Source organism: Zootermopsis nevadensis, unplaced genomic scaffold (assembly GCF_977971745.1).
Source record: "Zootermopsis nevadensis isolate Lab colony 2312 unplaced genomic scaffold, Znev_1.0 Znev_ptg000017l, whole genome shotgun sequence".
Taxonomy (NCBI): domain Eukaryota; kingdom Metazoa; phylum Arthropoda; class Insecta; order Blattodea; family Termopsidae; genus Zootermopsis; species Zootermopsis nevadensis.
The window spans coordinates 11,031,788-11,059,421 of record NW_028259149.1 but is presented as its reverse complement, the minus strand read 5'-3'; the positions used below and the strand labels follow the sequence as shown (position 1 = coordinate 11,059,421).

The 27,634-nt window shown below is 34.9% G+C and overlaps 4 protein-coding genes across 13 annotated transcripts; 2 read left to right on the top strand and 2 right to left on the bottom strand.

Moving 5' to 3' along the window:
* Positions 1–1,231: 1,231 nt before the first annotated feature.
* Positions 1,232–17,262, bottom strand: LOC110834015 (A-kinase anchor protein 7). 6 transcript variants are annotated; one of them, XM_087350410.1, is made up of 9 exons: positions 15,798–17,262; positions 14,748–14,932; positions 14,213–14,341; positions 13,419–13,555; positions 12,094–12,193; positions 11,027–11,194; positions 10,611–10,758; positions 10,105–10,405; positions 1,232–6,552 (listed from the first exon to the last, which is right to left on the bottom strand). In XM_087350410.1, the coding sequence occupies exons 2-8, from the start codon at positions 14,766–14,768 to the stop codon at positions 10,113–10,115; spliced, it is 996 nt and encodes a 331-aa protein (XP_087206536.1). In that variant the 5' UTR covers positions 14,769–14,932; positions 15,798–17,262; the 3' UTR covers positions 1,232–6,552; positions 10,105–10,112. The 6 variants fall into 6 exon arrangements, with proteins under 6 accessions (XP_087206536.1, XP_087206535.1, XP_021928416.1 ...); XM_087350409.1 differs by lacking the exon at positions 1,232–6,552 and adding an exon at positions 8,209–8,363; XM_022072724.2 differs by lacking the exon at positions 1,232–6,552 and having other exon boundaries at positions 9,890–10,405.
* Positions 4,476–12,460, top strand: LOC110833979 (transient receptor potential cation channel protein painless). Its single transcript, XM_087350400.1, has one exon. It carries the CDS (start codon positions 4,476–4,478, stop codon positions 7,272–7,274), a length of 2,799 nt encoding a protein of 932 aa, XP_087206526.1. The 3' UTR covers positions 7,275–12,460.
* Positions 17,263–17,444: 182 nt separating the features above from the next.
* On the bottom strand, positions 17,445–23,491 carry Dpm3 (Dolichyl-phosphate mannosyltransferase subunit 3). 5 transcript variants are annotated; one of them, XM_022072759.2, is made up of 4 exons: positions 23,404–23,491; positions 22,165–22,356; positions 20,414–20,491; positions 17,445–19,094 (listed from the first exon to the last, which is right to left on the bottom strand). In XM_022072759.2, the coding sequence occupies exons 2-4, from the start codon at positions 22,312–22,314 to the stop codon at positions 19,032–19,034; spliced, it is 291 nt and encodes a 96-aa protein (XP_021928451.1). In that variant the 5' UTR covers positions 22,315–22,356; positions 23,404–23,491; the 3' UTR covers positions 17,445–19,031. The 5 variants fall into 5 exon arrangements, with proteins under 5 accessions (XP_021928451.1, XP_021928448.1, XP_021928449.1 ...); XM_022072756.2 differs by lacking the exon at positions 23,404–23,491 and adding an exon at positions 23,223–23,397; XM_022072757.2 differs by lacking the exon at positions 23,404–23,491 and adding an exon at positions 23,258–23,397.
* Positions 23,492–23,504: 13 nt separating this feature from the next.
* Positions 23,505–27,423, top strand: LOC110834023 (ankyrin repeat domain-containing protein 54). The gene is made up of 6 exons (XM_022072751.2): positions 23,505–23,831; positions 23,910–24,030; positions 24,119–24,208; positions 24,932–25,082; positions 26,032–26,147; positions 26,310–27,423. Exons 1-6 carry the CDS (start codon positions 23,583–23,585, stop codon positions 26,636–26,638), a joined length of 1,056 nt encoding a protein of 351 aa, XP_021928443.1. The 5' UTR covers positions 23,505–23,582; the 3' UTR covers positions 26,639–27,423.
* The last annotated feature ends 211 nt before the right edge of the window (positions 27,424–27,634 follow it).

The window sequence follows — 27,634 nt, the reverse complement described above, 5'->3', positions numbered from 1 at the left end:
GATCTGAAGCCTTCGCGGAGACTAAATATAACGAATTCTTCTCGGACTATCAGCCGTGTCAGGTGGTTGAATCGAAAAAACACCAGCGTTTCGAGAACCATCTTCGTCCTCGTCCTCAAGGTACTGAAGTTCAGGACTCCGAGAAGAATTCGTTACAAATTTGCACTTTATACTTTTATAGCCCACACTATCAATCAAAACATGCTTTAATTAAGTGGTTTACTTCCCTATTCCCGTGCGACCATATTTTATTACTGTAAAGTGAAAAAGATAAGAGTGATTACTTTTTGTTAACCGCTTAATACTTCAACCGATGATTACGCGAAATCACGACGATATATAATCCGATATTAGTGAACGGTCATGTGGTCCGACTGTCACAATATATAATTCGATTATATTACTCCGGCGGCCTAAACTTATTAAAAAAACACGATAAACAAGAAAAATCCGGCACGAGGAAACAACAAATAACAAGAGAATGAGAATTAAGAATTGAGGGAAAATGAATACAGAGAATGAGTTCGAGGCAGAATACAAAGAAGATCTAGAAGAATAAGAAGAAAAATTATGGCTTTTATGTAGTTTTCATGACTACTGTTAAGAAAACATAACACAAAACGGACTTCTTGATGACTTGGATTTGGCTGAGATAAACCGTCACCAAAAACACCATCCAAACTCTGAAATGTGTAAGAACTCACACCAAAACAATGAATTAGTACATTTTCTGCCTTTGTGCGTGACAGTTCTGTTTGAATAAGGCGTGTCAAGAACAAAAATCAGAGCCCCTTTAGTGACAGATTGTAATGTAATAATTAACTTTCATGGTTACCTGCTTTTCCTTCATGTACAATACAAATAAACGGCCCCTATTATTATGAAAGAGAATCAAAAACCACACAAACAATCCCACAGGGAAAATAATCAATCTGGATGTCAAAACGTTTGTCACGCACAATAGAAAACATTGAAGCGTATCGATTCGTTGTTATGGAGACAGTTACCATCACAAAGTAAATATTGTCGGACACCTCAGACATCGTATCACTCCACACGAAGCAATTATCGTGACTGCACGCAACATAGGGGTGAGTCGCTGAAATCACTTTGATACTATCGTAATATGGGCAAATAACTAGGTGAACGGGATGTACCACTGCTTCTAACATACACGCGAAGTAAGAGATGCAAAAAGACAAAAGATAAAATACAGACAAAATTAAGCAAATAACAAACGTGGCAAATTTTAATATTCAACAAGCAGTAAATAAATAACCATAATGTTAATTAACTGTAGCATGCATCTATAAATTTAATCCACTTACTGTGTTACACATTCTACCACCATTCAGAAATACATTTCAGAAAGCAATTTGCTATAACAATGACATATTTGTAAGAAAAATAAAGCACTGCGATTTATATTGGCGATAATTTTGAGTAGTTGCACGAAATACTACGGAGAACTACTCTCAAATATTTAAAATATATAGCACTAATTTTTCCTAAACACCATTTTGTATGTGTGACTTCAGACAATTTAAGTGTAGTAATGTTCTGTCGATGCTGAATGGAGGTACAAAGCTAAATTTGACGATAATAATAGTTTCTAAATAAGTAATTTCCTGAGCAAATGTAGCTCAAAACCTAGGTTTCTAATGTGATTTTACTGACACTCAGTTAACTTGCCTGCAACGAATTGATTGATTAATAGTCCACTATTAAATAGCTTCTGCAACCAAAATAAAATGAAGTTCTGAATACAGAAAAATGTTTCACAGCGTAACACACAAGTGTCTTTATTTACCCGTAATTTGACATTAAGCAATTAATTTCCGCATTCTTCTAATTTCAGTTGGCATAATAGGGCAAAAAGTACGCCTGTTCCATATACAACATAATATATTCTTTTTAAAACACAGTATTTCTATGTGTGTGGTACGCATTACACAAACAGCATGTATTAAAATTAGAAGAAATATTTCATTTACTATATAAAAATAATTCAGGAATTAATGAGCTAGGCGTCTAGTCAACATCCGCCATATTTGTTTTCTTCAATACGATTTTAGTTTCTTTAACATATTCCATTTCAGAATTTCAAGTTCAAACATGATAATGTGTTTCAATAATTTCTTCATATAAAACAATTTTACGAAGAACACGAATACAAGCACAAAGTTTTCACACTACCACAAAGATGGACATGTTATAATAGTAACTCATCCTTATGAAGTGTGTACTTTATATGCTTCTACATATACGTTAGGAATTACCACTATTGAAATGTATTTTTAAAGTATAAGCCGGAGTGCATTTTGTGATTAAATGAAGAATCCTTTAAACTAAAAGGAAATTCGTCGAAACCAACTGGAAATCAGTAACAGATTTACTACTTCAGAATACTCATGGTTACTTTTGTCCAACACGGAATTAATTTTGCCAGAAGAATGTCTGATAAAATATTGTATAATGCCAGTAAGAGTGATAGTTGCAATTTGTGGTTATGTTGGTAAAGTATAATTATTTCATTCCACTACTGTGACAGTTTTTCGCATATTAAATAGTTCTATGCAATATTTAATTCCGTCTGAAATAAGATACAAGCCTACTATATTCTTGTGTATATATTCCATTACTGTACATGTCCAACATCTAAAATATTTTAACCAAATACTTGTATACTCGGATGACGAATGCAGACGGCAGAAAAGCAATTAGCGAATAAAACACTACCTTAAGACACTGTTTGTAGAAACCAAAGTAAATAATAAATTAACAATTATTTAAATACTTACCTAATGAAATCTTGAAACTCCATAATAAACATTTCTCTACTTGTCACACACTTTGACTTTCTACTAGTCTATTACCATACGTAACCTACACACCTGTTACCACCAAAGCTGGTTTTCAAATAACGTTGGGTAGCTGTAGCACAAAGCATTGTCACCAACTATAGGACTTGAAATATCGCAAAATTACATATTTGAATATTATTGCAGTGTTTCATCTCTTCTATAACACTGCAGTAAACTATTTACAGAGAGAAAATCCTATGATTCACGAGTCGTACTTTGATGTATGTTCACACAGAGAAGTAAAATAACTTTACAAAGAAGGTAAAAGAACATTTTAAAGGCATAATTCTGTTCTCTCGTCACTCTTACTGATCACTTGCTGAATATTTTCAGTTCATTTTCCTGCGTTCTTTTGTCTCTGCATGTTTATTACATCGCCCAGCGAACCTTTCGCTCCATTACACGAACACATTGTGAGAAAGTAACGTCTATTTGTTTGACTGCATGCTTTAGCTTCAAAACTAATATAAAAATTCCAATAAAATGTTTATCTTAGGTCTATACTAGAAGCTGGTCCATGTCATTCCATGCGTGACATAAAATATTGATGTCAGTAAGTTTTAAAATATTTATTTGGAAGTTTTTGTGTATGCAATGAAGTAAAACGTAAATTGTCTCCTTATTACACTATATTCTAGTTGTTTTATTAGGTTTCCAATACATTTGTATTTTAAATAAATTGTATAGGAAAGATTTGAGAAATATGTGTAGGTTACTTTTTCCGCTTTCTTATTAAGACAGATTACTACATTGAACTACAGTGATGGCAAAACTATCCGGAGAAATTTTCAAGTGGAAGGCTAGGAGCGAGTCACTTGAACGATTGTACAATAATGTTTCGTCCGCCACCAGGAAGTACAGTCTATACAAAAAAGGGACCTGGTGTATACTTCTATGGTAGATAGCGTATTTTCAAGCAATCTTAAAAAAGTAAAATTAGTGTTTTATTTCAATAATCATAAATGAAGGTTAACTAATGCGTTGGGAATGAAACTACGGCGGCCTTCTGCATCTTACACCCTTTTATCATCTTTTCCAATGAAATCCAAGCTCCTTCACAATGTTTACGAAGGTGTTACTGCCTTTCAAATGAATCGTCACTCATTTCGGAAGTCTATTAGAAATAGTTGACGTTTTTCCTTGAACCAGAAATTTATTGTGCGTCAAAGACGCACTTATCAAAGACATGTATGTCTGTCACACGTTTCGGCACTTCGTATGTCTTGCCGGGCGGACTCAATAAAGTTCCTTGTGCTCAATTTCGTAGGCTAAATTGATGAATATGAATATTATGAATGATCTATTAAATGTAAAATAAATCCTATTTCATTCTTTTCTACTCTATTCTAATTATTGTAATGACCACAAAATGCAAAAACCCATTTCAAACAGAGCAGAGTGATTTAACACATTTAGATAATGAGAAGGATAAGGACACGCAATTCCATAATTTAATTTAAAGACAGGAGAACTATAACGGATATCAGTCCAAATAGCCTGTCACCTGGTCACATCTAAAGCAGGTTTCCTCCTGTATAACTTACATATTAACACTGTTCATTATATACAATGCTTATTTACTATAAAAGATTTTTCCCCATTTCAGAAACCATGTCCAAGAGTAGGGATGCATGCAGTGTTTGTGGTCCACCAGACTTTCAAGCACAGTTACTCAGAGCACTCAATGATAAGGACATCAAACTCTTCAGCAGTCTTCTACAAGAGTACGATGCGGATGGCAAGAAGGTTGTGAACCCTGAACATCAATATGGTGATCCTCATTATGCCACTTGTCTGGACCTGTCTTGTAAAGAGCATGACTGTGAGGACTTCATAGTATCCTTGCTGGCAGCAGGTGCGGATCCTAATCATGTGAATCCCATCCGCAACAGAGCACCGCTACATGTCGCAACTGAACACGGTAACTACAAGGCAATAGCTGCATTGATGCAAGACAGCAGAACTGATGTAAATATCCAGGATAACTTTGGATGCACGGCTTTGCACTTAGCAGCAAAGAACTTCATGAAGAATGCCGGCGACATGGAGAGATGTATTGCTGTGCTCATGACCCAATCTAACATAAAGGTCAACAAGCAAAACAGGAAAGGGCGCACTGCAATACATGACGCGGTGCTAGGGAATTGTAAACTAGCAATTGAAGCCATCCTGAGGTATGGTAAATGCAATGTTACTATTGAAAACAAAGACACACAGAGTGGTAAGACGGTACGAGAACTGATTCAAGAGAAGTTCCCTGATTTAGATCTACCACCTCCAAAATCACAAACGCTTTCGGAAGATGAAGATATAGAGGTTGCTGCCTTGTTTGAACATCTATACTTCAAACAATACCACACATTCAAATCAAAATTTGAAAAAGCTGACAAAAAATTGCTAATAGATGCTGATGACGGCAAATATACATACCTCCAATACGCCTGTCACCATGGTGTGCACGACGTTACCAAGTACCTCTTGTCCAATGGATCTAATCCTAATGCTACAATACCAACCAATAGGAAGCCTCCAATATTCCATGCATGTTCAGGTGGTTATTACGACATCCTGCTCTTATTATTAGAATACAAGGCAAAGGTTGAAGTAGTTAATGGGAAAACACCACTCCATGCTGTAGTGAAAGGTAAAAAGTTGAAACCAGCTGACGGCAGTAACCACCGTAAATGTTTTGAATTGCTTTTAGAAAGAAAGGAAAGTTTAAAACTTGAAATAAATGCTACAGACATCAATGGAAACACTGCCTTGCATTATGCAGTCAAGGAAGAAGACCAGCAGTACGCTAGAGCTCTACTACAGAATGGGGCATATGTAGGCCTAGAAAACCACTTTGGTTATTCGCCTCTGAACGACATAGATCCGCTGACCTTAAGGAGATTCCTAGATGACTGTTTGGAAAGCAATGGGAAGTTCAGAAGAGATGACAAATATGAACTAACATTTAAATACGGGTTCCTTGAACCACCTACAACTGACTGTGATGTACAATATTTCCAGTCTCAAGAAAGAGGACAACAGGAAAAATCAAGCATAGGTTCACAGAAACCTGTTCCTGAAATGTACCCACTCCACTACATCAGCAAGTCTCAAGATCTCAGGCCACTCCTCACGCATCCCGTGCTGCTCAGTTTTTTGCATCTCAAGTGGAACCATATTCGAGTCTTTTTCTACACCAACCTTTTATTTTATGCAATGTTTGTGAGCCTGCTAACGTTTCACATTCTGAGGGACTGCTCAGCACAAAATGCAAACAATTCAATCTCACAAAGCATTATACAAACAACAACAAAGCACATAGGCATTGACTGGCTGCTGCTCAGCATTCTCCTGGCAGGACTCGTGTTACGAGAACTGTTTCAAATGGTCATGTCACCCAAGAGGTACTTCTCTGGCTTTGAGAACTGCATTGAAATTCTCTTGATTGTATTCACAATCATTATTCTGTCCAAGAACTGGGTTGAGCAATGTACTCGACCTATTAATGCCATTGCCATACTTCTCGCCTGGACTGAAATGTTCCTCCAGATCGGTCACATCCACGTATTATCAACATACAATGAGATGATGCGCAGGGTTCTGTGTAACTACTTAAAATTCCTGGTATGGGATGTGCTCCTCATTATTGCATTTGCTCTTGGGTTTTACACACTCTTTCATGACAGCATAACACCTAGAGAGAATGACAGTGAAGATAACTTCTTTCAGCAACCATTCATGTCCTTGTTCAAAACACTTATAATGTTAATGGGTGAATTCGACATCTCCAGTGTACCATTTTATCTTGTGCCTGGTCTCAGTTATGTAATATTTATTTTATTTGTGTTTTTAGTACCTCTAGTAATGGTTAACCTGCTCAATGGCCTCGCAGTGAGTGACACACAGGCCATTAAAAATGACGCAGAACTAGTCAGCATTGAATCCATGATTGAAACAATCTTTTACTTTGAGACCATGCTGCTTGGAGACCCCCTGTCATGCCCCTGCCCAATGGAAAAAAAATATCAGTGTTGTTGCTGGCCGAAATATATTAACCCAAAACTCAGATGTGTACGAAACTTATTCAAGAATGTATTTCTTTTTCCAAATTCATTACCCAACAATGAATTAAAGGTACTCCCTAATCTTGGCCACAGAATTATCGCCTTTTCTAGCGCAGTTTATCTGAAGAAAAAACCTGACAATGAAGTGGCCACAGAGCTGGATTGCTGTGGACTTCCTGGTGGTTGCTGTATGATGGATCGCAGTGTTCTGAAATCTGCCATGGACATTATAGACAAGAAGTCAGAAGAATCAGAGCGACACTTGACCGATAGGCTGGACAGTATAGAGCAAAAGGTGCAGACTCTTGAGGAACATTTGAACGAATGGTTCAACCAGGGGAACGATGAGTGACGATTACTGTACAAACTTACTCACCTTAACACAAATCAGTAAGCTAAAAAATATAAACTGGAAATGTACCCTCACTTTTTAATGTGATGGTATGTCTTACTGTTGCTAGTAGGTTGCAGATTATACAAAATGCTTCTCAATAACATAATCTTATATTGTGATATTTAATAATATAATCACTATTCCGATACTGTCACTTATTACACAACACTACTAGTGTTCATCGCACATCAACACTTATTGCTTTACTGCAGTATTTTATTGGTGTCACTTCAAAACATCTTTCTATTGTCATGCAGTTGTCATCAGGTTAATTTCAATGCTACTTTGCTTACACAAGTCAAATTTCCATGATGTGACTATATAAAGATATGAAAAATTTTAAAGGCAAAAAACCATAAGCAAAATCAACATATCACAACGCTTGCACTGTGAAAGTACACAGATTTGCATGAGCAGTGTTTGTTGAAACAAACCTGAAGACAAATGAGGTTCTCACCGCCTTGAATATGTTGAAGATTGTCTCGTGGGTAGCAATGTCATGCATAATTAATGGTAGGTAGGTACCAATGTTTCAGAAGAACAAGCGGCTTTAGCTGCCAGGGCTAAAGTGATGACTGAGTGACAATTCAGAAATGAAAGATTTGAGGTTTTCACAGAGGTGAGTCTGAAGATTTCTGTCTTCTGGGTTGTTGCGCTGTGTAGTCTGGTAGATGTTTACCATCATTTCTGATGACGGAGGCAGTACGACCTCTGAAACGTTGGTAAACATCTACCAGACTACACAGCGTAACAACCCAGAAGACAGAAATCTTCAGACATGTTCTAAAATGACCAGTGAAATTCTGCAGTAATATGACGGTGCAACAAAACAGCAGACCTTGGTAGTAATGCGTAATAAGTGATGGAATGTCAGAATAATAATTACAAAATATAAAAACTATAATTTTTATATTTTCTTCTGTATGAAACTGACACGTGTCTCTCACCCAGTAGAGTGATGGTGTTTGAGGACAGGTAGAGAGGAGAACGAGCGTCACAGTTTTTACCCCTGACCAAATATTATACAGTTGATGAAATCGCAGATGACTAAACATGCAACAAAAATGAGAAAGAGATAAAAAATATATACACAGAATGTAACCAGAAAACTAGAAATAAATATACCACTTGAAAAACCTAGGTAAAGACAGAAGCATAATATTAAAATGAACCTTAAATAAATAGAATGTGACGATGTACGATGGATATATTTAGCTCAGGATAGGGTCCAGTGACAGGCTGTTGCAAACACAATAATGAACTTTTAGTTCAATAAAAGGTGGGAATTTCCTTGACTACCTATGTAATAATCAGGTTCTCAAGGAGTTATTCTAGTTATAGTGGTATGGTAGCACATTACAAGATACACCAAAGCATTCACCTCTGATTGTCCACTGTAAACAGATTTTGAATGGCAAGACAATACTTTGAGGCAGAATGTTTTATGTGCTGAGATGCATATCGGTGCCAAGCTTCAGCATGAGACTTGTTAATTCTTAAAACATTTTGTGTTGTGTTTCAGAATTCTAAATGAGTATCTGAACTGTATGGACATATGTTTTTACATACTAAGTACTAGAAACTAATGATGATCCTTTGCATAATTCACACACCTGTTATATTGATATTCTTAAATTTCTAACTTCAAAACATTGCATGGGTTTCTAAAGTTTTCCATGCTATTTATAGTTCTCCATATTTAAGCCCACATATTTAGTGAATATTTTAAATACAGGGTTAGACAAGGATTATTTCATGGCTGCTTCTTATAAACAGCAAATAAATATATGTAAAAAGACTGGTATTTTCCATTTCCACAAAACCTTCATCCAAGATTGTGAGTTTTCTGTTCATGAGAATCAAACTTCCAAACCATAAAATGTATCTACTTCCAACGGTAACCTGACACACAATATTCCTCAGGCACCCAAGACTATGACAAACAACACAGTCACCCCTGCAGTCTGTGTTTATCCTCTCAGGTGTCAGTCCAGCATTGTCTCCTTACAGAAGTCATTTAAACAATAGCAAATTTAATCCTGTTGCAATGAAAGTGATGGAATCAGAGGATGCTACAAAGAAATCTGTCGAACACTTATGGTGAATAACAGGCAAGAAGAAATCAAGAAATGACACAGGCATGTTTCATCTAGTGATTCCAATTCTTCTCTGAATGTCCTTGAAATTGCTCTTATATTACTACTTTCTTTGTTTTGGACTTACCCATCACCTGTACTTTTAGAAGACTTAAAACTTAAAACTCGTTACATTTCGGAGGATGGATTTTTCTTAGGAAACAGATGAAGGGTTGGGGGAGATACCTAGTCTGTTGGATTCAGTAGACCAAGCTATTCTTGATCTCTTCCATAGAAGAGGTGATCACCAACACCCCCACCTTTCTATGTAACGATAAAGGAATATCCAACCCCTGAAAGGTTCTGAGGCCCTTAAAAGACAGACAATGGATAAAATCCAAAACAAAGAGAGTAGTCACATATGTCGCAGCCGTTAAAAGTAAGAATCAGGGCTTTATAACAGGAGCTACTAACGGCCTTACAGACATTTTATACCACTCTGGATTGAATGACTTCTTATTTCCCATAATTAATTATAAAGTTTTACACACATAAATACAGTGCCTACTGTAAATTCCTCTATTTTAACAAACCGATACTTTTATTACACAAAAATAACTATTTTAACAAAAGGAGACCACATATGGTGCCTTTCACCTACAACTTGCAAGCTCTGCCTTATTTCTTATTATCTTACTCAATATGAAACGTACCATTCAGTTCATTTGCTGGCCAATATCCTCCGCACAGCAGCTATGATGGCAGCAGATGCAGCACTGACAATCCACAGAGTCATTAACACGTCCTTGTCATCTGCATTGTCTGAGGATTCACTTGTCCTGCCAAACACAGATGAAAGCCTTGCCAGACTCAAGGAGTGGAACCTTCGTTTAATCACACCTTTCTCATGTTTTACAGTGCACTGCAACTGTGATACATTGTCCAGGTTTGGTTTCACTGACAAAGGTTTCTTGCAGCATTCTGAATGATCACCTGACTCAAGGCATGACACATCTGGAAAAAGATTAAATTCAGAAAATGTGTTTTTTGTAGGATTTGAGGTTCTCAAGGTGGTGGAAACAATTTCTGATATGATGCATATTTAAAACAATAATAAACGACTATGCTACGTAAATCTGAACTATTCATTATGTTAGTGAATGACGCATCTGTATCAATAATTATGTTATACAGTCTACAACAACTTGAAACCACTGACCAAATGCAACCTGATGACTGCAGTAATAATAACCATTGCCATCCTTAGGTTTGTTCATGGAAAGGAGCTGAATGCCTTGAACAACCTGACTCCCAAATACTGTGTCGGTCATGTCCAAGTACAAACTGCTGGAGATTTTTGGGATACCCTGTAATCATGTAATTTAATATTCAAAGTTGCTTTCTTTAAATTCTGGAAAAGTTTACTTCCTTCTTGGAAAACTAAGTTCAAAACTTTCTGAACCTAATTTTTGGGTATTCATTGGATTTATGATTTCCTTCACTGTAAACTACAAGGAATGAAACTGATATCAACTAAAGATCCTCTTAATACTTCAGAATAATCATCTATAAAATTATACTTTTACAACACTCATCCCAACACATCAATAGAAAGTTAATGACTGCATACTGTACCTTCCTTCTAAGTTTAAAATCCTTGGACAATTTTAGAATTGTCAGATGAGGTTTAAAACCTTTCTTTGTGGGTGACCCTGTCAGTTCTTGAAATGAAGTCTCTAAATCACTGGCCATCATCTGCACCTCTTCTAATGCCTCACCTTGCTGAATACTAGCAAACAGAACCTGGTACAGCAGTAAAAGGATGGGGAACTTACCACAATGATATGAAACACAAATTACAGAAACTGAATGTTCTCAGTAATGCTACGTAATAGCAACTGCGACAGTCATGGAGTTCAAATAACATGTTTAAATGAAGAAAATTATTGACTTGTTTAACCCCTCAGTGCTGAAGGGCATTTAAATTAATTTTTACTAGGAACAAAGGGCACATATACAGGTAAACCTCGAACGCATGTCATCATGTCATTGACTTCCCATTGACATTATAAAAAGAGTCTCAATTTATGCCGATTCCATTTACACCGGTTCATCCAGGAACGCATCCCTGGCATAAATCGAGGTTTACCTGTATTTTAAACCAAACAAACTCAGGAGCTAACACAAACCACCATAAGTACATATTAAGTTTTTTCGCATTACATTATAATCAAATTCAGAATCTTACTCCACAAGTTTTGAAAGTTAATGTTAAAATAAACTTTTAAATATCTTCAAACAAGTGTATTTTATGAGCATACATCATATATTACAGGAGGAACAGAAGTACCAGTGACAGCATCACAAATTTAGATGATTTGAGCAGATGGTACTGTTTTGAAAACACCCCTTTCACACAATATCCATCAATATATCTGATTAATCTGTTTGGAAGACAAGAGTTCCAGAAACCTGTTATTAAACAGAAAGTAACATTTTGAAAAATTTTGGTGGTTCATAATAATATGCCAACTCCTGGACACCGAGTGGGAAACAAGTGGCCAGATGAAATTTTATGACCACCACTGGCAGTCAAGCTACTGTAATTTTCAAACCGTGATGCCTGTTTTAATAACGACAAATGCTGAATGGCATACTCCTAAACTTACATTTTCAGGTTATACAGAAAATCAGTTTCTTACTTTATTTCCAAATGTCTTAAGACCACTGAAATGCAAAGAAGCAGGCTTACTGAAGAATCCTCTGTGAATGGAGCCACAATTTTCTACCACCTCAGCTGCTCTGAAAAATTACATACAGATATTTATTTACATATGTTATATTCTACAGACAATGATGTTTTAAGTTCTGTACTTACATATGATTTTAATAAAACTGACAGCTCCTTGCAACCTATGTTTAACATTCCTAAAAACCACGGCTACAAAACTACAAAAAAAATTCACTAAATGTGCATGTTAATCATTTGCTTTATTTTGCAGCAAGACACAGTTATGTAAAATTATGTATGAAACTCTGTAACACATTAAAGTTGACTTTCTTCTGAAATTCTGTGTCATTTTAGTGAAAGACTGTTGGTTGCCATACCCAGGACCAAACATTAAAGCTGAGTGGTTAGAACTCCTATTTTGGAAGGACTTAGGTTCAATTCTCAACTCAAAAACCAACTTCTGTGAGGTTCTCCATGGTTTCCCTTAGTAAATCCAGACAAATGCTGTGACATTACCTTAATATGACTGGAAAGGAATAGAATGACATTCCATATCATGTAGGCCATTCTTGCACCTTAGGCCATTCTTGCACCTTAGGCCATTCTTACACTAATGTGATCCCAGGTCATTGTAATGCAACAGTGAGAACCCCTGGATCTCACTGATGTGCAACAATGAAACACGGATTAGGTATTGAAGGACCAAGTCAAAGAGGGTGTTGTATCCAATGTTTAGTCTGAAACTTGATTAATAATAGCAAACAGGAATATTTCAGACCTGAAGGATTCCTAGGATTATTTTCTAATAGCATTCATATATTTACGATAAATCTGAAAATACTGTGGCTGAAGGTATGACTCTAGAAAGTTACATAAACTGGCTGTGAGCAAATGGGGTCAATTTCTGGCAATTTTTTATCATAACCACTTCAAACCTATGTCAATAAAACAACATAACTTTATTTTATTCCATTGACAAAAAAAAGTATTAATATGCAGGCATGAATTCTGCATCTTCAAACACATTTGTTGAAAGAAATGACATACATCAAGCCTCATTCTTGTATTCAAGAAAATAAACTATTGTTCTTGTTAAGTTAATCCTTATCACCTGGATATAAGGGATTTAAATCCCCAAACTAAGGGACTGCCAGCCAGGGTTTAGCAGTATGCTAATGCACAGTTATGTGGACTGTTTGTAAAGCATTGACATACAACCAATAAAACTTTTTGCTGAAAATCATACAAAAACACATAATTATTCTTCAAACATAATAATTTTGCTGAAGAGCTAACCTGCTAATATGCTCCATATCTGGTAAGTGTGCCACAGCTAATGTTATGTGAAGTGTAGGTATTGGCACCACTGCAGTACGCAGAGCTGGCTGTTTGCTAAGTATTGCCTCTTGAACTATTTTCACCATACGGTGGATCTAGATAGCATAAAAGAACAACACTGTGTTTTAATGTAATTCCCAACATATACTTCACTTCAGCCCTAATAATGGAGGCAGTATATTCCTTTGCAGCCAAAATACTATATGACATAACTCAGAATATCATCAGTATTATTCTTTGATTAGCCTTCAGTTATTTAACAACTGTGTTTCAACTGCTGAAGATACATAACATGGAGTGAAAGAGGAAAACAATAAAAAATGAAAGAATTTGGAATGGAATATCTAAATATATTATCCAAGCATTTACTGAGAAAAATATGAAGAAAGAAAAACAGAGACAACTGGCACTATCCTATTAAACTATTTTTCTTCCTACAAGCCAGCTTAATAAATGTTCATGTCCCTTAAACTTTGTGGAATTCTAGGTCTTTCACGAAATATGTAAGTTTGTTACTCATATACACATTTCACAACATGCATTTAACATGTTACCAGTAATTTATTTGTCAGTTTAATATTTTCTTCATTTAATATTTCAGATGTAGTTCGGTTACATGGTGTTAATTTCTTCCATTTCTTTAATTAAATTTTAAAATGCAATGCCCCCTTAAAAATTTTAGATCGGGATTTCACTATAGCTACATCCTATATGAGCAACATTTGACTGAAGCAATAATACTGATAATGTACCTCAGGATTTGACACCTGAATTCCCACAAAATAGTTTGATCTGAGATTCATATCCTTTCCTTCCAAATCACATACAGGGTCTTTCTTGCTCATTCTCCTTCTTTTAGGTTTGCTTGTTGACAATGAACCCTAGAAGCAGATCAACATTTGGGCTTAATGACACTGGATGCATAATACTCTTGGAGAAATGAACAATTTTTTTAAATCTGAGAAATTTGAGAGCTGAAAGAACAATCCAGTAAACATATTAACACAGGAAACTACCTCCAAAAATCACCCTCTTCTCAGACCTCAATCTATGTCCTTCCTTTAGGTTAGGAGACTATGTTGCTGACCTCCTTACATCAGCCTACAGACAACTTTGTTTTAGAACAAAACAATATAGAATAAATGCATATAATTAAAAAATAATGGACGACGGCTTCATGTTATTGAACAATAGTACATCAAGTAAATATTTCACTGTGTCAAATGGTATGTATGAAATTACTCATAATTATAGAAAATCCCAACCTTTTCACCTGAGAACACTTACACAAGTGTGATGCCATCTCATTGTTAGTAACACACATTAAAAGATTTACTCATAAAAATATAGATAAATCCTTGATGTGATTATAATCATTTATGAAACTGTAACTGCTGGATGGCAACCGAATCACTTATAATTCCACACAAATCCACACACTTATCAGGATTCCAGGCAAACTTCCAGACTTCCTGGGGAAGAAAGATTTTGATATGATGTGCATCAGAAGCAACATTTGCCCCTGTAGACACCCTTAACAGTAGATCTCATCTCTAGATCTACAATCGAAAGCTTCTACTTTGCAGCTTTGCAGCCTTGCAGCCACTATGACACATAAAGACACTATCTCTATGCTGACATTGAATTTTGTAAAATAAAAAAAAATCATTATATTAAAAATGGCATATGACAAAGTAAACACAGCATACAGTCTCCAGAAACAAACACTAAATATTTCTGAGGTAATCTCCTTCAATAAAAATAAGACATAAGCATACTATGAAAAAATGCTATTTCATGCTTGGTTTGAGTAAAATGTTACTGAATCTGAGACATATGGCAACATTCCCCTTTTGATGAGAATACACAAATCTGAATTTTCAGTGCCACAGATGTGAAAAGGATGCTTCTGTTATAATGAAATGGTGAAGTTTTTGTTTTTAAAGAACGCAGCTTATGTTCAAACAGTTCTTTCTATTTTGTATTAATATGAGACGAGTGTTCATTTTAGAATACAAAAGTTAAACACACCTCTTTCACTCTCCAAGCTTTATATGAATCCAGTAAACCCTACTTCTTTAAAATAACTTATATTATCCTAAAAATAAAGTACCCTCATTTAGACTTCTAATTCTCTATTGTCAATAGAACTACAATCTACATGCACATTTCTAACAGATATCCCATACCAAATTTCATCCACATCCATCAAATGCTTTGAGAGCTGAATATGCAGATAAACACACAGCACAATCTCCGCATACGTTAATCTTCATCTTATTCCTTACACAGCTATAATATCTAATAATATAGAACACATAAAATATAAATACTTACACTTCTCCTCTGCCTTGTTTGATCTTCATCCAGAGAATCTGCCACTATTCATTTATGTGAACCTCCTCTGGAGGATTCTAACCAAGTATCTTCTGACTAAAATATTCGGCATGTTCTTCATCTATGCTATCCTCAAGAAGAGTTATGGCAAACTTTTACATGAAATGAAACTTGCTAACTGCAATACTAACACTATCATTCATTAAACCTGTTGGTTTCAGTTTACAATCCTGTTATGGCTTCATAACACAATTTTAAAATAAATAAATAAAAAAGTCACATTCAATACATCCTTCATCACACTCATTATACACCTGAAACTGCTTACATAATTATACATGTGTTAAATAAAGTTTTAAAACCTGTCAATCTACAGCAGGAATTACTGTTTACTGTTCTGATATGCAAAAAAAAAGTTTTAATAAAAGCGTTTGAAGCAACATGATATTTGGTCAGTGGTTATATTATAAATAAGATACAATTTATTTACATTCCACAGATCATTCTAATACATATATAAACTAATATATATATTTATTAAGCACTAATAAATCTCATTATCAATTAATTTCTTATAATTTCTCATTCACAGTAACGTTCCGTATGACCATGTACGTGACACTTTAAAAGAGTTACATTTCATGAACAGAAATTAAAATATTAAATCGAAAACCCGTAATTATTAAATAAAATACTAAAATCTCGTTCCAATTAGATTGTAGCATAGATGTTGTCTCAAATTTTATAAAAAAATGTTCACTTTAACTGTAATACAATTACTCTCGTCTTGAACATAATTTGAACTCATTTGCGTATTAACTTCTTACAATATATTCCTTTCCCTGCAATTTTGGTGTTGTGTTTAACAAGCTTAGAAATCCCACGCATTACAATGTACAGCGTTCACAAAGGAACGATAGCGACACCGCTCAGTGCTATACCAAGCGATACATTTCACCAAGTTCTAGGTTGGTAATTCGTATACTCATCTATTATTCTGTACTTCTCCTCAGTTTTGTTGTTTGTTTCAAGCTCACTAATTTAGTATTTCAATTTTGTTTTTAATGTATTTGTTTCCGAGTGTTCAGTTTGTTTACTTTATTCTTGTTATCGCTATTCATTTGGTTTGCATTCTGCAACCACTGCAGCATAACCTACTTCCTTTATCACAGTAATTTTGAACATTTTTCATCAAACCTGCAAGAATCCTGTAAACACCAGCCCAGTAGTCATTTCCTGGACAAAATCACTGAATCCCTACCCCATAATCTTCAGCTAATTTTGTCACCATCTGTTCTCAAATAAGTAGTGAAAACTTTTGTTTTATTATCAGTATGTCATGTTTTTGAGCCATTTTACTTAGGTTCCACAAGTGTTAACTACCATTCTAATCTGATGCACGAACATGCCTTTTGGAACTAACCTCCTCACACTATCGATACTGAACATAAAGCAGGGAGACAGAAAGGTACTGTTTGACCATACTGACCCCCCACCCTCTGAACTAGGAGTGGAAGTATGTCGAAAGACTATTTCATACGTCTGCATTTATGTTAAAAGAAATAAATGTGGATGGATAATCCAAACACAAGATAATCATAATCTGCATGTGGATAATTGGGAGTTTATTGTATATGTACAGTAAGATACCTTTTTCCAAGTATATTATATATTTTATGCTCTTGTAATACAAAATAAGTTTTCTTAAATCCAGTTTCATTTGCCAACTTTGTCACTGATGACCCCACCTCAAAAATGATCCAAAAAGTAGAAACTGAAAAGCACTTCTACAAATATTTCAATCACAATGTTCTCTTGTCATAGAAAAGCTTGTTGTATTCCAAAGAAGGTTATGGGCATAAATGGGGTAATGTAATAAAAAAAGCCAAATTATTAATTAAAAATATGGAAACCAACAGTGGCCAAGAAAACTTAAGAAATTAGAAAATAAAGTACAGAACATTTTATAATGCTATTTAGAGTATAGACTAGAAACTAGAGGAATGAAATATTTTTAAGTAACAATGGAATGCATGAGTAAAAAACTTGTACTTCAATCCACAGTGTCTTCACTGAAGAATATCCAAAGTCAGGCATGCACACTCAACAGAAGGAAATCTAGACATTTTAGTTGTTGTACGGTTTGAGTTGGTTCTCCTATTTCTATGTACATTCTTGATCCTTGTCTGAACCATTTCTTGAAATCACTGTGAAATCAATAACTTACCTATATCTGAATATAATGTCACAATTAAACAACAACACTTTTATTTTTGTTCATTACTCCTGAATATATGATGTCCAGTAACCTTTCCCTTTAGTTAATGGCACATTTTTCACTTATATGACTGTGCAGTAATGGTAGCTCCACTTTGATGATGTTTCATTTATTTTAAAAGACAATATTCTTAAAGGACATTTCAGTGCTTTATGAATGCAAAGAATAATCTTTTACTTTATGGGAAAAGATGATATAAAGTCTGACACTATGGAGCTATTGTTAATAGTTTGCCAGTATGCTAGTGCAATGCACATACAGCTGGGCTAAGCATAAGACACAAAGGCCAATAATGGATAAACATTAAGAACTACTTATCAACAAGGTACCTATAACATAAACATTGGCAATGTGAAATTTTGCTCTGGTGGTGCAATGCAATGACACTATTAAGCCATTTCTCAGTGGCAGCAAGATCAGGACTGAGTCCATAGAAGAGAAACAAATATAATGCCATTAAACTTCAAAAGAACACACTAGGGAATGTATTTTTGCATTTGACCTACAAAAAAGAAGATGCTCCTTCATATTATACATTAAATGGCTCACCTCATTCATTTTTGTTTCACAGTTAAACTTTTGAGCTCTTGTGAATGATTAAATTACTTTCACAATTATGCCTTTAAAAATAAAAATGTATCTAGGTATGTGACTAGCTCATGTGTTTCTTTAACATACTGACTTCCATGATGGTTACCAGTAGGTCCCCTGGAAATGGATTTCAGTACCAAAAGAGGCACCAGTTGGTCGGAGTACTATATCGTTTATATGGAGGCTCAGTCTTCACAGAGTGAAATAATATATTTCCAACAACACAGCTGGGACAGGAAAGATTCATGACATTTGTGAGAGCGACCAGGGTGTCACATGGTCCATACAGAAAGGGTTCAGATTTTTTTTCAGAGTGGTGAGAGGGTCACAGGGTGAATTGAGTTGCTGTGCTATGCTCCATATATTTACTTGTCATCAATGAATGAGATACCTTTCTGCCTCAAATCAGCTTTTGCCTGTTGAATTTCCTGAAAACAGAAAATAAGATACAGAATTTTTCAAGTCACAAAATCTTCAAAGAAATATGTCAACTGCATCAACAAAAGAATTGCAAATTAGTGTAATTTATCTATACAAGATCTGTTAATAACAACATAACCAATAAATACATACAAAATTCTGTATTAAATCGTAAATATTCAACATGACTTACAATTATGTTAACATAAACAATGACTGGCAATTATTAAACAATCACACTACATTTATTCTAATGCTAAATACATTTATTTTCATCCAATTTATATTCCTCACAATATCTCTGGAAATGAAATGGGGAACTACATTCAAATTTTCATGATGCTGGCTACATGTCATGCTTCTGCAGGCTCTGAATGAAACTTTATATAGCTGGTCAAATTTATTCTGTTTGATTTGGTTTATACTGAGACATAGTTCTTCTATATTTCCAATATTTTAGGGAACCTACTGTCGCAAGAATCACAAGGAAAGGAGCACTAATGGGAACATTAAAACAATTTTAACCCATTTTATATAAAAAATAGCAAACCTATATCAATCACCCTGCATGATAAAGAATTTTAATATCCAGATAACCAGTGGTAACTCACTTAAGAGAATTGGAATGATACAGAGGAAGGCATACAAAATACATGTAACCAACAATTAGACAAAGAGTGACAAATCACTGAAAGAGAAAAGGGTCATTGTGCATTATCTCCTCACCACTAAAAAGAAATATGCAAATACAATAATGCAGAAGAGCCAGCCTATTATCTTTGTTAGACAATGAAGGATTGTCACAGTAGTGGTGTGCACCAGTAAGAACATTCTACCTTACAAAGCTTTTCGTTATGCTAGTTAAATACATATTATCTATAATTAGTATAACAGAAGCTAGTCCAACCTGAAGTAGAATATACTGATGTGCAATTATGCTATGACAAACTCTTTTATATCATGCACACACTGAGTGAAGGATAAACTTTTCAGTGATATTCAGATGACAGTCTTCACAGTACCTTCGCGAAAAAAATACCTTTTCCACCACAAATATCTGGTATGACCGAAATCTTGTAATTAATTTATTTTCAGTAACAGGGAGATAATGCACAAGAACAGATAAACATAAATGTTCAATTAATTAGTTTAAAAAAGTCTTCTTGGATACAACTGTGAAGATAAAGTTACATGTTATAATTGAAGGGACTCAAATTTAAAATTGTGGAAGCATAATAAATGCTGAATTCCTCAAACAATTTAAACAGTTTTGCAACACATGTTTTATTGTGTGAAACTACTTACTTACAGTTTACTATTATCTTACCTTCTGTAGCTCTTTGGCAGCTTCATCACAATTATTAAAAGTATATACCCTCCACAGCACCACTATGACTGAATAAACCTGTAACAAGGATAAATACAAGTGTGTCACTATAAGATAAATGCCAATTAAGTGGTGATAGTGTCACACATATATTGTAGGATTTGAGGTTTTCACGGTGATGAGTCTGAAGATTGCTGTCTTCTCACACATATATTACTTGTTGGCTTCAGTTTTAAAGTCATTTTTTTGGGGATTTCTTTCTAGAATTAACACCACTTAATAAGTCTATAGTAGATACTGCACACATTTCAAAGAATTACTTTAAACAAAACGTTCTGGGAAGAAATGATGTTATTTTAATTTTAAGTAGTTCGGAGATCCTGAAGATGGAAATGACACATGGTAACCAAATTTTATAGGAACAAATGAAGTAATAGAACATATTATACATGAACTCTCTAACCTGCCTGTATAGAACCTGGTTCCTGTGGCATTCACCTTCCATATTTTAATACACTAATTGCATATCTAATGCTGAATACCAACAATTTTCTTCACATAAATACAATATCCACAAAGTATACCACACACAATATTCACATGTAACATGAAGATGACTGTCTTCTGGGTTGTAGTACTGGTAGAAGATTACCATTGTTTCAGAAGTACTTGCTGCCTCCATCATCAGGACAATGAAGGCAGCGAGTACATCTGAAATGTTGGTAAACTTCTACCAGACTACATGATGCTAAAACTCAGATGACAGTCATCTTAACAGTAGTACATGAGCACGCATACAGCAAGTAAATGACACTGACTGGCTTATGAGGGCATCATTAATCATTCAACAGCTGCCATCATTCACTTAGCACATTTCACAGGACTACAAAACATCACAAGCCAGATGGCAATCCAAATGTTCACCATAACAAACTCTTGGGTCTCACCAATTCATGATTTGGTGCACGAATAAGACTAGAAATTAAATTACTATAATTCATCCCACTAATACTAGAACAAACAATTATATTCTTTCCTCAAAATAACAGGCAATGTTTCACACACATACAAATACCAATAGCAGAACTACTGTTTTATACATCCTGAGCTTTAGTGTCTGCAAGGCAAACATAATAATAACAGTTTCTTAAATGAATAATAAGAATAAAAATTAAGAATTTATTTAAATCATATTATTATTGTTCCCAGATACTCAAAATTTCTAATATCTATATTAAAAACTTCCATGCTCAATTTGTAGATAGGTTCATAACCTGTCATCATACCAAACTTCATAATTATTACCAACAGGCAAAAAGAAACATTTTGTGCAGTTGCTGAGTTGTTATTGTTCTACTTAAAAATTATTTTAACAAATTACATATTCCCATATCTTCAAATGTGAAGACAATGAATAATACTACTGCTAACCTCATCAGAGAAGTTCCTAAATCTGTGATGGAGTAGTTTATATGAGATCTTATGCTCAAACTGATTTTCATGAAAATAAAAAACTGGCTCAGTTATTCTAGTGGAAAGAGGCATATGATACAAAACACAGGTGCACTTAAAGAAACTTGCACAAAAAAGATACCAGTCTTTAGAAAACATTTAAGATATACCTAGTTTTATTATTATGCTAATTTTCATACAAATGTCTTTACTGACTTTTATGAGAATCTAACTATGATGTTAATTAAGTACTTCAGACACATTCAGTTCTATCCTGAACTTCATGGCATAGTACTCACCCCAAACAATGTTACAAGAATTAAAGGTAGAGGGACGATGACAGACATCCACTCTTCAAGCAGGTGCACTTTTATCTGCCTTGATATCAGGGCACCCCATATACCAAGGAAAATGCCCATACCAAAAAGCCATTCTATTAACTTAGTCATCTTGCTGAAACCTGATCTGCTGGTAGAAATGATTGTCCTTCACTGCAAGAATATGATGAACATATTAAGAAAGCTATATATAAACAAAATGTTATTAGCCTATCTACTGAATTTCTTATGCCCTCTTTGGCTACAAACATTTTCTTCCACAAACCTTGCAAATGATAGATGCATGTCTGAATGTTTGAGGCAGCCAGACTCTACCTGTTATAAAGATTTGCAGTACTAAACCACTCTCTGATGACATACACAGCCACAGATGAAAATATTCAAGGCAATCTTTCCTTCAGGCACTTAGTTTGAATTTCTTAGGTCATTTAAACTTCACCATCATGTCCACTCACTCCTAGAGGGGTGCTTACGGCGTCTACAAAATTAAAATACTGCCAGCAGCCTCCAAGGGCATTCTTTAGATAAATGATAACTTGCATTTTTCTTCCAAGAGAGAGATAAATGCCACAATTTTACAGAAAAAAGTTATTACAATGGGTGGTTGCCTAGTGCCTGCGCCTTCTAAATGTTGGTTGTTATTATGCATACATTTATTTGAAGATTTTTTGCGATCTGACTGACCCAGAAGGATCCAATAAAAAACACTTCTTTCTAAGCTTTTATTCCAAATTTAACACAATTATCCAGCAACCAGAAAAGACTGAAGGACCGCAACAGACAATGATTTTAAGTACGTGATTTTTCTGAATATATCACTCCAAAATCAGACCTAAAGCTCACGTTCATGATGCAAAACATCACGCAACTGCTACGTTTCATAGTGTTTTTAATATGACATGAAACTTTCAAATACAGGTTATGTCGTCCTATGTAAATAGTTATTACGCTGTCAAAACACGTAAAACAGAAGTGGAAATAACCATCAGTTACAGAAATATATAATATTCCAAACTAACCCTCACACATGCAAAACCTTACTGCCACCGACTACCTGTAAACGCCAATGTGCCACGAGTGAAACGAAGATGCATCAATTTCTCCAAACAAAATTCTCTCACACACATTAATATACATTCTATCAATCCTATGTGTTCTTCATTTGCCATGTACTCATGGCAAACTCTATACAACACCCACCTAATCCTGTACCACTGGTCATCTGTGCATATGTAAAGCGTGATTTGTGCTGTTGATGTTCTGTACTCTTTGTACCCAACATTGTAACTCGGATTATCTGTGATCTGAACACATAGTTACGGGACGCGCAGGAGGAGTGAAGACCTGCAGTTGTTTATAAACAAGTGACGTTGTGTAAAATGGAAAGAGAGTTGTTTTTCGATCTTGTTCCTTCGAAGACTTCTGTAGATTCTGGAGTAGACACAGGAAATGATAGTAACGACAGTCATACCACTTTCGATTCGCAATCCGGAAGATATATTCCAGGGGAATACTTCCGAACATTTGAGATTCCTATTCCAAATTCATCGGTCAAGAATCCAAACACGAATACAACTAGAGAAGAAGCCAATGGCTCTGTGGAAGTTGGAGAACATGGTAAAATTGAGGTAATCATCTGTGAAGGTGATATATTATCGGTACTTGGTTATAAACATTACACATTTTTTAGTAATTTATTATGTTAGAGTTTACAGTTTCACCAACCAGTGCATAAGGCATCTTTGAAAGTAGATCTTCCAGCGGGATTGGCCTTTTGTAACGTACAACCTTCAAGCCTTGGTATTGGAAATGGCTATGGAGATAAAGGTAGTAAATATATGGTATGAAGTATCTTAATGATGAAAGCCATATGCAATGGTTGTGTGATTAGCACTCATTTTGCCTTGTTCCACAGATTGTGTGATTCATGATGAAGTACAGCGAAAGATTCGCCTTCGTCGTATGCTGAGGCATAATCGATGGTCAGAATTGAAGAAATCTATAGGTAAAACTGTCTATTTTACAAACTAGAAATTGGCATATGAAGTTTAAACATGTATTTTGGGTCTTTATGTAATACTGCATGAGTAATATACACAATTTACTATTTTATTACATTTTTTAAGTTGCCCAGAATGTGGCAATTGCTGCAAAAGTAATGTCTTCCAATTTGTTTAATCCTTTTCACATTTCAAAAAAGTGATTGAGTTAACACTGTTTGGAACACAGCTGTGGAATAGTGAACAGAGATGTTTCAGGATTTTTATTCATTTTACACCTATCCCTCAATTTATGAACATCATTCAATAAAAACTTAATGAATTGAAAACTAAATTCCCATCAATTTCATTGTAAAAAAAATTGACTAGTGACCCACCTCCCAAAAAACTTTCCCCACACTAGAATATTGTAGTCATAAAAATAACACTTTTGCTTTTTATGATGGTTATTACTTATTAAACCTGGAAAGCACTACTGAAGTATTAAATCAATGCTTACACTGTGCAGCAGTTACAATTTAAACATCAGAACATACACATTCCTTCATGTGTGTTACTTACAAAGAGGAAACTCTGCCCTTGGGTGAAGTTTGGTTCTTCACTGTAGAGCATAAACTTCCATATAATGAAAAATTGATATAAATTCACAGAGTTCATTGTAGCAAAGCAAATTGGAAGTTTGTAAATCGAGGGATAGGGGTATTTACCTGTTTCATGTTTGATACCAGATAAGCACATCTTACACCAAGCAGTCTCAACTAATAATGTGGACCGGGTGGCAGCCTTATTAAGTTCTGGAGTTAATCCCAACAGTGTAGATCATCAACATAGATCACCTCTTCATTTGGCTGCATGCAGAGGCTATTGTGATGTTGTGAGGTCAGTCAGTTTCTTCTTTCCTTTAAGCAGTCTGTATTACTGTTACGTGTTGTTGACTGAATTAATTTTAATGATGTGATTTTCATAAAATGTCAGTATTTTTAACATCGTTCTGTGATTGTACATAATGGGGGGGCAGGAGAGGCTTTCTTCATTGTTGGCTCAGTAACCAGTGATATTGGATGATATTTATGTCTTGCTTGTGGTATTTATGCTAATGATTATTTTGGTCTTTGTTTTCAGTGCTTTGAGGACTACACCGTTGTATTTTTGTGATTACTGAATTATACAGTAGATTCCGGTTAATTGGGGCACCCATTTATTTGGGACAAATCTTGAAGAACAAACCTTTTTAACTCTTTACGTGGAACTTTGCATAATTGGGACAAAGTGTTCTAGTCCTGATGTGTCCCAATTAACCAGAATCCATTGTATTTTAATTTCATGCTGCAGGACTTGCCTACAAAAGTTGATTAAAATTTGGTTGACATTATAAAGTTATAGCAGTTTAAGTCCTTAATCCCAGACATTTTCACCATACAGCTACATTAAGATAAAATAATCCTGCCATCAAAATGTAACATCAATTTATTATGTCACTGCCACAGTTAATAGAACAGTTGTGGTTCAGCTTGGTAATGGAATCCAAATGCATTTTTGTTGTATCTCATTGATTTCATCTGACCCTTAGTGAAATTAGTTTTTCACTGCCAAAAGCAATTACTAGTCACTCATTTTTGTTATTACAACTTTATCTCATCAGATCCTAATGTGGGTCAGGTATTCTTCACATTCACGGGTTTTGATGTTGTTAGAGGAAGCAATAAGGCTAATTAACATTAAGAAAAGTCAACACTGGTTGGGACTGGATATCATATGCAAGACTCAGAGCAGAGCAAGCTTGTCATAATTTGTTTTGTGGTACAAGGGGTAACTTATGATTTTGCAGACTACTGTTGGATAGAGGAGCTAATCCTAACATCAAAGATTATCTGGGGAATACACCACTTCACCTTGCTGCCTGTACCAGCAATGTTGCTGTTGTCACATTATTGCTTAAAGCAGGTAAGGCTTTACCAACATACATAGTTTCAGAGGGACTTACATTGTATTCACTAAACTTGTCAAAACAACAGATGTAGTAAAAAAAATTCTCAGATATTTCAACATAAAATTTTTATTTTAATTATCTTTGAAATGATGTTTGTCAAATTTAAAATTTTCTAGGCACCGATGTCAGCAGCATTGACAGGTTTGGCCGGAGCCCTTTACAGTTGGCCAAGTCAAAGCTCAGATTACTTCAGATGAATTTTCCAAGCACAGAGAATTCCAACTTGAAGGAGGAGGTTCAACAAGTTATAGAAATGATGTACACTTATTTATACAAACGTGGTCAAGAAACTGAAGCTGAACTTTTGGATGCATTCTCATCACGGCTTACATTGAGTCATACCCGAGAGGAAGTACAAACTGGTATGCGTGATTTATTGGCCAGCCTGGCAAGCCTCAGTCTTGATAAGACCACTAGTGACCATAAAAAGTGTACTGACAATTGAAGTGTTTTTTAACTCTTCATATCAGCTAAAAAGGACAGTTAGTATACAGATCTGAAGGTACTGTGTGCTCTTCAGTCTAACAGTGCAGTCAAGTTCATTTGGTTTGGTACATTACTGGAATTACATTTGCATCTTCTAGCAGTCTTGTGTTTCAGTGCTGAGAGTTGCTAATCATTTTAAAATCCTCCCCATGAGATCAACATAAAGGATCAGTGTATGTTCATAGTTTACTTAATAGGGCAGGAAAATAATACAGTGATTATGCTTAGAGTATTAAATCAGGTAATGTAGCATAATGTTATTGAGAAATAATTTCAAGAATACTTGAAAGTAATGGCACTTCTGCCATTAAGTATCATCGTTAAAAAGTTTAATTTCAAAGGCCTAATAGAACATTTTGAATCTTTTGTGTGTTCTCTGGCACTTATTCACAAAACTCATGTGTTCGTCATTTCTATTCCATTACATAAGTATTACTATGTATCAAGGTGGTTTACTTTTAATTCTTTTCTTTTCTTTACTTAGGCTCCTAAATGATTTTTTACACTTTTCTCGAGTCTTTTGATAAGTATTTTGGAAATTGAAATTTGGCACTTCTGTTATGTGAGAATTATGATGTAAAATGTGAGTTACTTTAATTCAGTTTAAGGATCTGAATGAAGTTATACATCTATAGAGCCTTAATACAGATTCTGATCTATATATGGAACTTTTTGTTTTAAGAGTATTGTTATGTGCGAATTTAATTTTCAATATGTAGACAATAAATGTATGCCATGCATAAATGTAAGATTTTTAATTTCATCCCAGAAGTGCCAGTTCTTTTTATCTTTGAGTAAGCTTTCTAAATTAGCCTTCAAGGAAAAAAGTTTGTTCACTATTGCTCTAAGTGTGTTTGAGACAATCACAACCACTAATAAAGATTTCTGTTCTTTCACAATTACTACTATCTGCAAAATGGTACTACACCACAATTTCAACTTACATTTACAAAAC

Excerpts from the sequence above, each read along its gene's own strand:
- LOC110833979 (XM_087350400.1), top strand. The coding sequence starts at position 4,476 with ATGTCCAAGAGTAGGGATGCATGCAGTGTTTGTGGTCCACCAGACTTT.
- LOC110834015 (XM_087350410.1), bottom strand. The coding sequence starts at position 14,768 with ATGAGATGGCATCACACTTGT. Across the intron at positions 14,342-14,747 it reads TGAGATGGCATCACACTTGT|GGTTCATTGTCAACAAGCAA; the intron begins GTAAGTGTTCTC and ends ATCTGCTTCTAG. Across the intron at positions 11,195-12,093 it reads TTAAGACATTTGGAAATAAA|GTTCTGTTTGCTAGTATTCA; the intron begins GTAAGAAACTGA and ends CTGCTGTACCAG.
- Dpm3 (XM_022072759.2), bottom strand. The coding sequence starts at position 22,314 with ATGACTAAGTTAATAGAATGGCTTTTTGGTATGGGCATTTTCCTTGGT. Across the intron at positions 20,492-22,164 it reads TTCTTGTAACATTGTTTGGG|GTTTATTCAGTCATAGTGGT; the intron begins GTGAGTACTATG and ends TCCTTGTTACAG. Across the intron at positions 19,095-20,413 it reads CTGCCAAAGAGCTACAGAAG|GAAATTCAACAGGCAAAAGC; the intron begins GTAAGATAATAG and ends TTCTGTTTTCAG.
- LOC110834023 (XM_022072751.2), top strand. The coding sequence starts at position 23,583 with ATGGAAAGAGAGTTGTTTTTCGATCTTGTTCCTTCGAAGACTTCTGTA. Across the intron at positions 25,083-26,031 it reads GGCTATTGTGATGTTGTGAG|ACTACTGTTGGATAGAGGAG; the intron begins GTCAGTCAGTTT and ends ATGATTTTGCAG. Across the intron at positions 26,148-26,309 it reads CACATTATTGCTTAAAGCAG|GCACCGATGTCAGCAGCATT; the intron begins GTAAGGCTTTAC and ends AAAATTTTCTAG.